A 14,358-nucleotide genomic window follows, 5' to 3' on the forward strand; every position below is an offset into this window, starting at 1 on the left:
CATGAGTAGTCAGTCTTCATTCCTCACTCTATTCCCAGCCCTAGGAAACCACTTATCTACTTAATTTCTCTGGTGCTTATACTACCATATCTAAAAATCCTTTGCCTAACTCGAGGTCATGGAGATTTAGTCTTACTGCTTTTTTTTTTTTTTTTTGGAAAGAGAGAGGGAGAGAGAGAGAATGAACCCACACAAGTGGGGGAGGGGGCGGGAGGGAGGGAGAGAATCTTAAGCAAGCATGATGCTCAGTGCAGAGCCCAACACGGGACTCGATCTCATGACTCTGAGATCATGATCTGAGCTGAAATCAAGAGTCACATGCTTAACTGACTGAGCCACCCAGGTACCCTTCTTATCACTGTTTCTATGATTGTTAGAGTTTTAGGTCTTACATCTAGGTCTGTAATCCACTTTGAATTAATATGGTAATTAACGTATGGTAAGTATGACATAGGGGATTGACTTCATTATTTTGCAAGTAGTTATTCAGTTCTCCCAGCATCATTTACAGTTCTTTCTCCATTGAATTGCCTTGGTACCCTTACAGACTTCAATTGACCATTAACAAAAAGGGTTTATTTCTGGACACTCAACTTCTATTCCATTGATCCAGATGTCTTTCCTTATGCACCATAACACTGTTGATTACAGTAGTTTTATATTAAGTTTTGAAATTGGGATGTGTAAGTCCTTCAGTTTTGTTCTTCTCTTTCAAGGTTACTTGGCAGTCCTAGGTCTCTTGGATTTCCATATGAATTTTAGCATCACCTTGTCATTTTCTGCAAAAAAGTCAGCTGAGATTTTGAAAGGGAGTGTTTAAGTCTATAAATTAATTTGGGGGGATCTCCTTAGGTTTTGTACTCATAATATTAAACTTCATTTCTGCCTAGCTTATTTTCTTATGAAGTTAAATTTCCTGTTACTTTTCTATAATGAGATTTTGTAAAAATGCATTAAAATACAAGTCTTACAGGGTTAATGTTAAGCTAACCATGAAGGAATATGAAGTATTTAATTTTTATACTGTTAAAAACAATATCGTATAGACTAAATACCTCTACAACAAAAATCTCTATATACAGAGAATTTATTATAAAGAGGAGCACCAGCTGAGGTACCAAACTGTTTCAGAGCTGTATAAAATAGAAAAATTGTATATCACAGGAAAATTTCCATAAGCCCTCAAAATTTTGTTGTTTAGCTTTGTTGTTTTTTTTATGATGAGATTAATTTTGTATTTATAAGTTTGGCAAAAGTTTATGGGAAAATTAGATATGAATAATGCCTCTATGGAATGTAGATGAGGATTACAAAAATAAACATTTTAGATTTTTATAATGCTTTAAATTCCATTGGTCCCTAGAATAAGACATGGGCAGCTATTTGATAGTTTGTGTAGTTTTGTTTCATAAGTGAATACCATAATCTAGTGGTTCTCAACCTTGACTGCTATGCATTAAGGTCCCTAGAGAGTTTATAAAAATCCAGATGTCTCACACACCAGACCAATTAAACCAGAATCTCTGGGACTTGGACATCACAATTTTTTAAAGTTCCACAGGTGAATCCAGTGTGCAGCCAATCTTTAGAAGCCCCTCCCATAGACAGTTGAAAATGTAGTGAGACTAAGCTCAGGAAAATGTAATTATCCTGAAATGGCAATTAAAGGCATGAATGGTATGCTACTTTAATTATACTATCAACCACTGAGAAAAGTGCTATGGAATTATCAGGATGTAATGATTTGGATTTGCCTTTGTCTGTGAACCAATAATAAAAGATTGTCTAATCAGAATTCCAAAATTTGGTACTAACATGATCAGTTATGGATGCCATTATATATTTGAGGTATTTGTTTGAGGGGAAAAGTCTACTGTCAAAAAGTTAATTTGAAAGCTACCAGTTTAGGGGCGCCTGGATGGCTCAGTCAGTTAAGTGTCTGACTTCAGCTCAGGTCACGATCTTGTGGTTCGTGAGTTTGAGCCCGCATTGGGCTCTGTGCTGACCGCTCAGAGCCTGGAGCCTGTTTCGTATTCTGTGTCTCCCTCTCTCTGCCCTTTGTCTGCTTACACTCTGTCTCTAGCTCTCTCTCAAAAATAAACGTTAAAAAAAATTTTTTTTAAGTGAAAGCCACCAGTTTATTGGAAGAAACACTCCTGTGTTCTAGTATTAACTCTGCTGTGTAAGTTATTTAAGTTAGACTTTATAAAATGAGGTGATTGAACTGGAGGTGGTCACCAAATTATTTATTCAATAGATTTTCTTGCCCACTTTGTGCCAGGCAAGGATACAGGGATAAACAGAGAACATAAACCATGCCCCTGAAAAGCTCACAGAAGGCAGACAAATATGCAGAATGTGTCTGTGTAGCTATAGCGAAATGTTCAGGGAATCCAGGGAGCACAGAGGTGTACTTCAGCTGGTCCAATATTGGAATACAGTCTGTAGTTGCCTATTAAGTAACAATGCAAAAATCCCTTCGTTCTTACTGGCACAACCTGTCTCTGAAATAGACTGAAAATGCCACCTTTGCAACTGGACATACGACCATTGCTGGTCCGTGACACCAGAGGAGAAATCTGGACAATTTTCCTTATAGGGGCGCCTGGGTGGTGCAGTCGGTTAAGCGTCCGACTTCAGCCAGGTCACGATCTCGGGGTCCGTGAGTTCGAGCCCCGCGTCAGGCTCTGGGCTGATGGCTCAGAGCCTGGAGCCTGTTTCCGACTCTGTGTCTCCCTCTCTCTCTGCCCCTCCCCCGTTCATGCTCTGTCTCTCTCTGTCCCAAAAATAAATAAATGTTGAAAAAAAAAAAATTAAAAAATAAAAATAATAAAAAATAAACGTTATAAAAAGTTTTCTTTATAAAAATTGACAATTGTGCCCTTCCTTCCTGTCCCGACCTTGTTGCTTGAGGGCTTGATACTTAGTGTTACAAAGGTTGTCTTGAGACTGATGGCCTGAGAACAAAGGCTTCTATGTTGATTAAAGCCAAAGAGAAAAATGGAAAGAGCCTAGATCCTTGATGTCAGTACTGAGCTGCTGAACCATCCCTATAGCCACCTACATGTGGAGTTACTGAGATGATAAAAATACTTATTGTTGGAACTCTTGCTGTTTAAAGTGGTCTGTAGTTCAGTATCGGCATCACCTGGGAGTTAAGTCTCATCCCATATTAGACTTGTGGGTCAGAATCTGTACTTTAAAGATCACCATGTGAGTGAGGTGCACATTAAAGCTTGAGAAGCACCAGTTTAAACCCCTTTTAATTGGGTATTCTGTTATATGCAGTTTAAAACATCTTTACTGGGGTGCCTGGGTGGCTCACTTGGTTAAGCATCTGACTCTTGATCTCAGCTCAAATCAAGATCTCACGGTTGATGAATTCAAGCCCCGAGTTGGGCTCTGCACTGATGGTGTGGAGCCTGCCTGGGATTCTGTCTTTACCTCCTTCTCTGCCCCTCCCCTGTTCTCTCTCTCTCTCTCTCTCTCTCTCTCTCTCTCAAAATAAACAAATAAACAAATAAACTTTAAAAAGCAAACAAAAAAACATCCTTACTGATACAAATACACTATAAATTGGCCAAATACAATTTTTTAAATAAGAAAATACTTGACCAGAAAGACTTCTAAGATGTATAAAGTTGCAAGAGACTATTATTCTTACATACCAACCCAAACAAGCAGTCTAAGCGCATTGTTACAGTTTTTTTTTAATGTTTATTTATTTATTTTGAGAGAAAAGAGCACATGCATGTATGTGAGCAGGGGAGGGGCAGAGAGAGGGAGAGAGAGAGAGAGAGAGAGAGAGAGAGAGAGAGAGAGAGAGAGAGAATCCCAGGCAGGGTCCATGCTATCAGCACAGAGCCCAACTCGGGGCTCAGCTCAGTCTCACGAACTGTGAGATCCTGACCTTAGCTGAAATCAAAAGTCAGACACAACTGACTGAGCCACCCAGGTGCCCCTAAGTGCATTTATTATAGTTTTTAAAAAGCTATCAAAGAGCTTGAGGACACAAAACATAAATGATTCTAGAAAGTGACAAACCCTTCTTGAGATTGATGACCCACTTCTCTCTTTTCTGAATGAAATGTAGGGAAAAACAGAAAACTACCATAGAAAGGAGTAAGGAGAAATCAGCCTAACTTTTAACAAACTTTTAATGACTGTGTATGGATTGGATGATAGATTAGAATCCAGAGAAGCCTTAGAGCAGTGCTGTCCACTAGAACTTTCTGCCATGATGGAAATGTTCAGTGTCTATGTTAACCAGTGTGTAGCTCCATCTAACTAAATGCAGCTATCAAGTATTTGAACTGTGACTGTGGAACTGAATTTCTAATTTTAATTAATTTAAATTTAAATAGTCACATGTGGCTAGTGGCTACCGTATTGGATAGTGCAGCACCCCCAGTTCTTTCCTGCAGGTCTTCATTTAGTGCCAGGGACACTACAAGAACAGACGCAATAAAGTAGAGCAGAGAGAAAATTCCTGAGGCATAGGTTTTCAGCTGGGAGAGACTGAGGGAGAGGCAGGAGGGGTGGGACAAATCCCTTTAAGGCCAACCCCAACTTCACAGAGTATAAAGCAGATAAGACGAGAGGGCCTGAGAGATTTGCCAAGGCCCCAAAATTAGGGGATGGGACTGGAAAACAAAGAGAGCTCCGTAGTCATCCAGAAAGCTGATGGCCTAGGCCACATATCAAGAGAAATCTCTCAAAGTTCACCATTCAAAAAGGGAAGATGCTCAGGACATCTCCAGAACCTCACCATGGTTATAATACAAGGTCTTGCTGAAGAGAAAGTCCTGATCCTATATTCAAAATGTTTGAGGCCAATGAGGAATTGAATCAAACTAAAGTTGCAACAAAGGCCAGATTTTCCTTCAGTTTCTGCCATACTTTTACACAAAAATGCTTAGCTTGGAGTCAAAGATCATAAGACACATAGCCCCATACTCAAGAAAATAACAGTCAATAGAAGACTCAGACATGATCCAGATACTGGTGTTATCAGCTAGGGACTTTAAAAATAACTGTAACAAATGCCAAAAAATCTGAGGGACAAGGTAGCACGCATGAACAAATGAGGAATTTCAGCAGACACGTGGAAACTATTTTTTTAAAAAGAACTAAATGGAAATGCTAAACATAAAAAACATACAATATCAGAAATTAAGATCCTTTAGATGGGCTTAGCAGAAAATAGCTGAACAGTTTTGGCCAGAGTCCTGGGAGCAGTCTATTGTGGTGGGATTCCTTATGGGTACACTAATTGATGTGTACCTTGAAGAAGTGCACAACACTCACTGATTCTAAACCCACATTCTTTTGATAGAGCACTGCATAGATCCATCAGGCCACATATTCTTTCATATTTCTCTGGTAGTTTCTTTGGCACATCTGTGAATCTATGCATAGGCCTTTTCCAGATCACTTAGTAAGACTTTTCACTTGTCGTGGGAGAGAAACTGGAGGCAATCTTAGTAACTCAGTCTCTGCCATGTGAGTACATCTTATTTGATCAGCAGTTGTGTCATTATCACTTCTCATTCTCTTCATGTTTTCAATCTTGCGTTGGACATATGGTAATAAAATGCTGATTTTCACATAATAGTTTCTTATCAGGTAACCCTTGTTAGTTTCCATCGAGGCTTAGATGAACAGTGACCTAAAGTTTCACGAAACCACTTAGAACATACAGGAATTTCTTTGCAATTAGATCTTGAATTTCTGGAATCAAAATTGCCTCTGCCATCCCCTAAGTGACTGTAACAGCTTGTTGCTTAAGAATAAAAAAGTGGAGGGGCGCCTGGATGGCTCAGTCAGTTAAGCGTCTGACTCTTGGTTTTAGCTCAGGTCATGATCTCACAGCTCACAGTTTTTGAGTTTGAGCCCCACGCCAGGCTCTCTGCTGTCAGCACAGAACCTGCTGTGGATCTTCTGTCCCCCTGTCTCTGACCATCCTCTGCTTGTTCTGTCTCTCTTAAATAAATAAGAACTTAAAAAAATAATAATTAAAAAATGGATTTTGCAGGGTCTTTTAAATCTCTCTAAAGTTTTATAGATTCTTAAAATTTATTCCTATATTCATCTTTTAATTCGCTATTTAGTAATTCATAATTACTCCAAAAAGATCCTATTTTTAATTTCACAAATAGAATTCCTCAGGTGTGTTTTTTTTTCTTCATTTCAACTTGTACAGCCAAATATTGCCCTGGAAACTTATAATACATATTGAAGATGAAATGTTATTGTAATTGTTTATCTTGTTGACTTTTTCCTTCAGCTTCAATTGTACTTTTCATAATTTTTGTTAGAAGAGTAAATTTTTAATAAGTTAGTTCATAGCAGTAGTATTGGAATTAACAAACTGCTTTATTTTACAGGGAAAATATTTATCCCTAAACAGAAGCCTGTACAGACTTTCACAGAAGAAAAAGTATCTCTTGACCCAGAATTAGAAGAAGCTTTGACAAGTGCTTCTGATACAGAATTGTGTGACCTTGCAGGTATCTCCTAAAACACATTTGTGAATGAGTGTGGAGGGGAGGGGAGTACCAGCACATCCCTGTATACGTCATACAGATGCTTCCTTTGCCTAGCAAAGTGCTGTTGAATCAGTGACCACATATTTGGCTTTGTTTTGTACACTATAAATGTGACATAAAGGATTTCAGTTTTTAAAATACTGTCAGTGGTGAACTTTTTATGTTAATGGAATGTATTGTATTATTTGACATCTTTTCCCATGTTACCATATTTGAAAGTCTTTATAAAAATCTTTCATCAGCTGGTGCTCAGCTAGAAGCTGTCCTATCTAAGCATTGAAAAAGAGTCTCCAGCATCAACTGCTGTCCCATTTTATCAGAAGACCTTGAGATGAGGGGCGTCTGGCTGGCTGAGCCGGTAGAGCATGCGACTCTTGATTTTGGGATTGTGAGTTTGAACCTCACATGGAGTGTAGAGATTACTAAAAATAAATAATAAACTTTGAAGAAAAAGAGGACCCCAAGATGAATAACTGGAAAGCATTTATACTCACCACTTTCCCATCTTTTCTGAAGTATATACGGAACACTCCAAACCGCCCTGTTGTTTTCATCATTGCCAGTTTCTTATCTGGACAAGTATCTCCCCCACCAGCCTCAGCACACACCCATTTTCCTTGGTAGAAAAATATGACATATGGGGATATCTTAGCACCAACTAACCCCAAGAGCTAACGTGTGAAAGAAGAGTGATGGTTCTTATGGAATGACCCAGGACAGGGACAATCGAAGTGTAGTCTACAGCCAGAGCAGGTGTCTTATTCCTTGGGGTGCTCAGGACTGAGGTGTTTGTAAATGGTGCTTTCATCAGGGTGGAGTGGGCTGGGGGCATACTGTAGCTTCTGCCATGTTTGTGCAAAAAGGGTATCAAAACCAAAAACCAAATTTATCTCTCCTGTCATTTTTGAGGGATGCTAGTTAATATCACAGATGAGAGTTCAACTATACTTTTGGTATTTTACCCTTAACTAAAATATGAATGTAAATGAACATGAAAGTTAACAAATGTAAAAATAACGGTTAGGTTGAAAATCTATCTTTTGCACTGTTCCTAAAACCTTGTGCGAAGTATTAACAGCAAACACAGATCATTTCAATATTCTCTCTTAGTTACCAAATGGAGCTAAGCATAGATTAACATTTAAGATTAGTCTGGCTCCAGTTGTAGGTCTGAATTCGGAAATGTGGGAGATCTAAATTCCAAAGTGAAGAGGAAAATAGAAGAGTATTAATGAGAAAGGGATTGTAGGTGATTTTTTAATCACATTGTCTCCTTTTTTGGGGGCTGCAAAATCTGTATTTAATTGAGTAGAAAAATGTTCAGAAAACGTTAAAATCAAATTTTTGGTTGAAAAACCAATTCTTTATGGTTAAAACTGATGGAAATAAAAATAACTTTCTTTTTCTGTATTTATAGCTATCCTTGGGATGCACAATTTGATAACGAATGCACAGTTATGTAATATAGTGGGAAGTAGTAATGGTGTCGACCAAGAACATTTCTCAAGTGAGTACTTGTACTGTGTTGTGAATTTGAACCCTTTGTTAAATGTACTGTATTTTGTTATCTTCATGTATCAACTTCAGTATATACATACCAAATGTTACACATAAGTACTTGAAACCTAAGTATGATTCCAGTTAGATGGTATTGACATAGAAGACTATTGAAAATAGAGTATTAAATATTCTTAATGTGTCAGCAAATGTAATAGGAACTATTCTCACCTCACTAAATAATACTAATGGGACGTGCCTGGGTGGTTCAGTCAGTTAAACATCAGACTTCGGCTCAGATCACGATCTCACGGTTCATGAGTTCAAGCCCTGCGTCAGACTTCATGCTGACAGCTTAGAGCCTGGAGAATGCTTTGGATTCTGTGTCTCCCTCGCTCTTTGCCTCTCTCCCACTCTATCTCTCTCTCTTAAAATAATAAACACTAGAAAAAAAAATTAAAAATAAATATATAAATAATACTAGTGGTAAACACTATGAAAGCTAATCACACTTTGGCTTTTGTTGAGATTTTATTTTCAGTGTTACTGATTTTCAAGAAAACCACAACAATGTTAACAAAGAAACTATGTTATAAAAATCAGATTCAGGAGAAACCATCTGAATCTGAAACTTATTTTTTTATTTTTTATTATTTTTTTTAATGTTTATTTTTGAGAGACAGAGTGTGAGCAGGGGAGGGGCAGAGAGCGACAGGAAGTCACAGAATCCACAGCAGGCTCTAGGCTCTGAGCTGTCAGCACAGAGCCCAACGCAGGGCTCAAACTCAACAAGCTGTGAGATCATGACCTGAGCCAAAGTCAGATGCTTAATCGACTGAGCCACCCAGGCCCCCGAATCTGAACCTTTTAATCTGTTACAGTATTAAATAGCCAAAAGCAAGGCTTTTTAAAAAATAGTTTATAGGATGCTTTAAAATGACCAAAGTAATACATATCTTTGTACCACATTTGAGCAATACCTAAGTATATGACATAAGTAAAAGTGTCACTGTTCAGGGGCTCCTGGCTCAGTCCATTAGGCATCCGACTTTGGCTCAAGACATGATCTCACAATTCATGAGTTCGAGCCCCACATCAGACTGTGTGTTGACAGCTCAGAGCCTGGAGTCTCCTTCAGATTCTGTGTCTCCCTCTGTCTCTGCCCTCCCCCACTCACACTCTGTCTCGCTCTCGCTCTCACTCTTGTTCTCTCAAAAATAAATAAACATTAAAAAAAAAAAAAGTGTCTTTGTTCATAGCCATCATGCCTTCCGCTCTCCCCACCCCTAACCTTAATTGTTAACAGTTTGGTATATGTCTTTCTAGACTTCTATGTTCATACAAAGACACACACACACACACACACACACACACACACACACACACACACACACACGGTTTACATAGTCTTGTTTTTTACAAAAATGGGATCATACTGTAGATATTTCTTGGAACTTGATTTTTCTTTAAGTTTATTTTTATTATTTTTTTAATTTATTATTTTTTTTAATATTTATTCATTTTGGAGAGACAGAGACAGAGCATGAGTGGGGGAGGGGCAGAGAGAGCGGAGACAGAATCTGAAGCAAGCTGCAGGCTCTGACCTGTCAGCACAGAGCCTGACATGGGGCTTGAACCCATGAACCATGAGATCACAACCTGAGCCAAAGTCAGACGCTTAACCGACTGAGCCATCCAGGCGCCCCCCTCTTAACTTAACAGTTCCCCTCCTCAACCTCTCTTCCCCTTTCTTCATGGTATCCATTTCTTTAAGAAACTGGGTTGTCATGTCAAATTTTCCACATTCTCAGTTTGACTGATTGCAACCTTGTAGTATCACTTTTTTTTTTAATTTTAATCACCTGGTGCTCATCACAAGTGCAGTTCTTAATCCCCATCACCTATTTCACCCATCCCCCCCACCCACCTCTTCTCTGGTACCCTTCAGTTCTGTATAGTTGAGTCTGTTTCTTAGTTTCTCTCTCTCTTTTTCCCTTAGCTTGTTTGTTTTGTTTTTTAAATTCCACGGAGGAGTGTAATCATGTAGTATTTGTCTTTGTCTTATTGACTTACTTCACTTAGCATTATACTCTCTAGCTCCACCCAAGTCATTGCAAATGGCAAGATTTCATTCATTTTTATGGCTGAATAATATTCCATTTTATATATATATATACACATACACACACATACATATGTACATATATATGTATATAAAAAGATGTGTGTGTATGTATGTGTATATATATATACACACACACATATGTACATATATATGTATATAAAAAGATGTATGTGTGTGTGTGTGTATATACATATATATATGTATATATATACATACACACACCACATCTTTTTATCCATTCATCACTTGATGGATATTTGAGCTGCCTCTATATCTTGCCTATTGTGAATAATGCTGCTATAAATATTGAGGTACATGTATCCCTTTGAATTAGTGTTTTTGTATTCTTTGAGTAAATACCCAGTAGTGCGATTGCTGGGCCGTAGAGTAGCTCTATTTTTAACTTTTTTGAGGAAACTCCATACTGTTTTCCACTGTTGCTGCACCAGTCTGCATTCCCACCAACAAAGCAAGAGGATTCCTTTTTCTCCATATCCTCACCAACACTTGTTGTTTCTCATGTTTTTGGTACTAGCCATTCTCTCACAGGTGTGAGGTGATATCTCATAGTAGTTTTGATTTGCATTTCCCTGATGATTAGTGATGATGAGCATCTTTTCATGTGTCTGTTGGCCATCTCTATGTTTTCTTTGGAGAAATGTCTTTTCATGTCTTCTGCCCATTTTTTGATTGGATTGTTTGGGTTTAGGGTATTGAGCTCTATGAGTTCTTTATATATTTTGGATACTAACCCTTCATCAGATATGTCATTTGCAAATATCTTTTCCCATTCTATAGGTTGCCTTTTTTTGTTGATTGTTTCCTTCTCTGTGCAGGAGCTTTTTGTTTTGATATAGCCCAATAGTTTATTTTTGCTTTTGTTTCCTTTGCATCTGGGGACCTATCTAGAAAAAGGTTGGTGTAGCCAGTGTCAGAGAAATTACTGCCAGTGCTCATTCTAGGATTTTTATGGTTTCAGTTCTCACATCTAGATCTTTAATCTGTTTTGAATTTATTTTTGCTATGTTGGAAAAAGGTGGTCCAATTTCATTCTTTTGTGTGTTTGCTGTTCAATTTTCCCAGCACCGTTTGTTGAAGAGACTTTTTCCTGTTGGATATTCTTTCTTGCTTTGTTGAAGATTAATTGACCATAAACTTAAGGGTTTATTTCTGGGTTTTCTACTGTGTTTGTTGATTTATGTGTCTATTTTTATGCCAATACATACTGTTTTGATTACTAAAGCTTTGTAATATACCTTGAAGTCTGGAATTGTGATTCCTCCAGCTTTGGTTTTCTTTTTCAAGATTGCTTTGGTTATCCTGGGTCTTTTATGGTTCCATTCATATTTTAGAATTGTTTGTTCTAGTTCTTTGAAAAATGCTCTTGGTATTTTGAGATTGTATTAAAGGTGTAGATTGCTTTGGGTAGTATAGACGTTTTAGCAATATTTGTTCTTCCAATCCATGAACCTGGAATGTCTTTGCCTTTCTTTGTGTTGTCTTCACTTTCTTTCATCAGTGTTTTATAGTTTTCAGAGTACAGATCTTTTACCTCTCTGGTTAGGTTTATTCCTAGGTATCTTATTATTTTGGGTACAATTGTAAATGGGATTGTCATCTTTATCTCTCTGCTGTTTCCTTATTGTGTGTAGAAATACAACCAATACGTTCATTATGTATCCTGTGACTTTACTGAATTTGTTTATCAGTTCTAGCAATTTTTTGGTGGAGTCTTTTGGGTTTTCTATATAAAGTGTCCTGTCATCTGAAAATAGTGAAAGTTATACTTCTTCCTTGTGATTTGGTTGCCTTTTATTTCTTTTTGTTGTCTGATTGCTGTGGTTAGGACCTGCAGCACTCTGTTGAATAAAAGTGGTGAGAGTGAGGGGTGCCTGGGTGGCTCACTTGGTTAAGCTTTCAACTCTTGGTTTTGGCTCAGGTCATGATCTCACGGTTCATGAGTTCAATCCCTGCATCTGTCTCTGTGCTGGCAGCACAGAGCCTGCCTGGCATGCTCTGTCTCCTCACTGTCCCTTCCCTGCTCGCATTCTCTCTCAAAAACGAATGAACTTAAAAAAAAAGAAAGGTAAAATGATGAGAATGGACATCCTTGTCTTGTTCCTGACCTTAGTGGAAAAGCTCTCAGTTTTTCCTCATTAAAGATGTTAGCTGTGGGTTTTTCATCAATGGCCTTTGTTATGTTGAGGTATATTCCCTATAAACTTACTTTGTTGAGGGTTTTTATCATGAATGGATGTTGTACTTTGTCAAATGCTTTTTCTGTGTCTGTTGAAATGAACATATGCTTCTTATCCTTTCTCTTATTGATACATCACATTGTATCACATTGATTTGTGAATATTGAACCACCCAACAACCCAGGAATAAGTTCACTTGATCATGGTGAATGATTTTTTTAGTGTATTGTAGGATTCAGTTTGCTAGTATTTTGCTGAGGATTTTTGCATCTATGTTCATCAGAGATTTGAACTATAGTTCTCTTTTTTTGTGGTGTCTTTATCTGACTTGGGTATCTGGGTAATGCTGGCCTCAGAACAAATGTGGAAGTGTTCCTTTTCTATATTTTGGAATGGTGTGAAAAGAATAGGTATTAATTCTTCAAATGTTTGGTAAAATTGATATGTGAGGCCATCTGGTCCTGGACTTTTATTTCTTGGAGTTTTTTGATTACTGACTTAATTTCTTTGCTGATAATCACTGTGTTCAAATATTTCCATTTTTAACAGTTTCAGTTTTGGTAATTTATATATGTTGACGAGTTTATCCATTTCTTCTAGGTTGTCCAGTTTGTTGGCTTAAATAGTTGGCTTAAATAGTTTTTCATAATAATCTGTTATAGCTGTTTGTATTTCTGTAGTGTTTGTTATTTCTTCTCTCTCATTTGTGATTTTATTTGGGTCTTTTCTCTTTTTTTTTTCTTGATAATTCTGGCTAGAAGTTTATCAGGGTTTTTTTGTGTGTTTTTTTTTGTTTTTTTTTTGTTTTTTGTTTTTTGTTTTTTTTCCCCAAGGAAGCAGTTCCTGGTTTTATTGATCTGTTGTATTGTGGGGGTTTTTTGTTTGTTTGTTTTTATATCATTTATTCTTGCTCTTAACATTATGATTTCCTTCCTTCTGCTGGTTTTAGGTTTTGTTTGTTCTTTTTCTAGCTTCTTTAGGTGTAAGGTTAGGTTGTTTGAGATTTTTCTTATTTCTTGCAGTAGGCCTGTATTGCTAGAAACTTCCCTCTTAGAACCAATTTTGCTGCATTGCAAAGGCTTTGAACCCTTGTATTTTCATTTTCATTTGTTTCCATGCACTTTTTAATTTCATATTTTATTTCCTGGTTGACCCATTCATTGTTTGGTAGCATGTTATTTACCTCCATGTGTCTGTGGTCTTTCCAGATTTTGTCTTGTGGTTGATTACTAGTTTCCTAGTGTTGTGGTCAGAAAAGATGCATGGTATGACTTCAGTCTTTTTTAATTTGTTGAGGCTTGTTTTGTGGACTACTATATGATCTGTTCTGCAGAATGTTCTATGTGCACTTGAAAAGAACGTGTATTCTACTGTTTTAGGATAGAATGTTCTGAATAATCTGTCTGGTCCAGACAATCAAATCAATTGTTTTCTTGATGATTGTCTGTTTAGATGATCTGTCCATTGATGTAAGTGGGGTGTTAAAGTCCCCTACTATGGTTGCATGATTACTGATTAGTTCCCTTATGTTTGTTAATAACTATTTTATGTATATGGGTGCTTCCATTTTGGGTGCATAAATATTTACAATCGTCCTATCTTGTTGGATTATTCCCTTTATTATTATATAGTGTCCTTCTTTGTCTCTTGTTACAGTCTTTGTTTTAAGGTCTATTTTGTCCAATATTAGCACTGCTACTCCAGCTTTCTTTTATCATCCATTTGCATGATAGATGGTTCTCCATCCCCTCACTTTGAATCTGCAGGTGTCATTAAGTCTAGAATTATTCTCTTATAAGCAGCATATAGATGGGTCTTGTTTTTTTAATCCATGCTGTTATCCTGTGTCTTTTGATTGGAGCATTTAGTACATTTACACTCAAAGTAATTATAGGTACATATTTATTACCATTTTCTTACTTGTTTTGTGGTTGTTTCTGCAGATTTTCTCTGATCTTTTCTTTCATGGTTTGTTGGCTTTCTTTAGTGA

At 37.3% G+C, this 14,358-nt stretch overlaps 1 protein-coding gene across 1 annotated transcript in view; it reads left to right on the plus strand.

Annotated features, from left to right (window-relative positions):
- TMOD3 (tropomodulin 3) overlaps positions 1-14,358 on the plus strand; it is an 80,594-nt gene that overhangs the window by 51,267 nt on the left and 14,969 nt on the right. Inside the window, exons 4-5 of the mRNA XM_025920011.2 lie at positions 6,387-6,509; positions 7,966-8,055. Of these exons, the coding sequence (XP_025775796.1) occupies positions 6,387-6,509; positions 7,966-8,055 (213 nt within the window). The remainder of the gene's footprint in view (positions 1-6,386; positions 6,510-7,965; positions 8,056-14,358) is intronic.

This window comes from Puma concolor, chromosome B3 (assembly GCF_028749965.1).
Source record: "Puma concolor isolate L17-30 chromosome B3, mPumCon1.1.hap2, whole genome shotgun sequence".
Classification (NCBI taxonomy): Eukaryota; Metazoa; Chordata; class Mammalia; order Carnivora; family Felidae; genus Puma; species Puma concolor.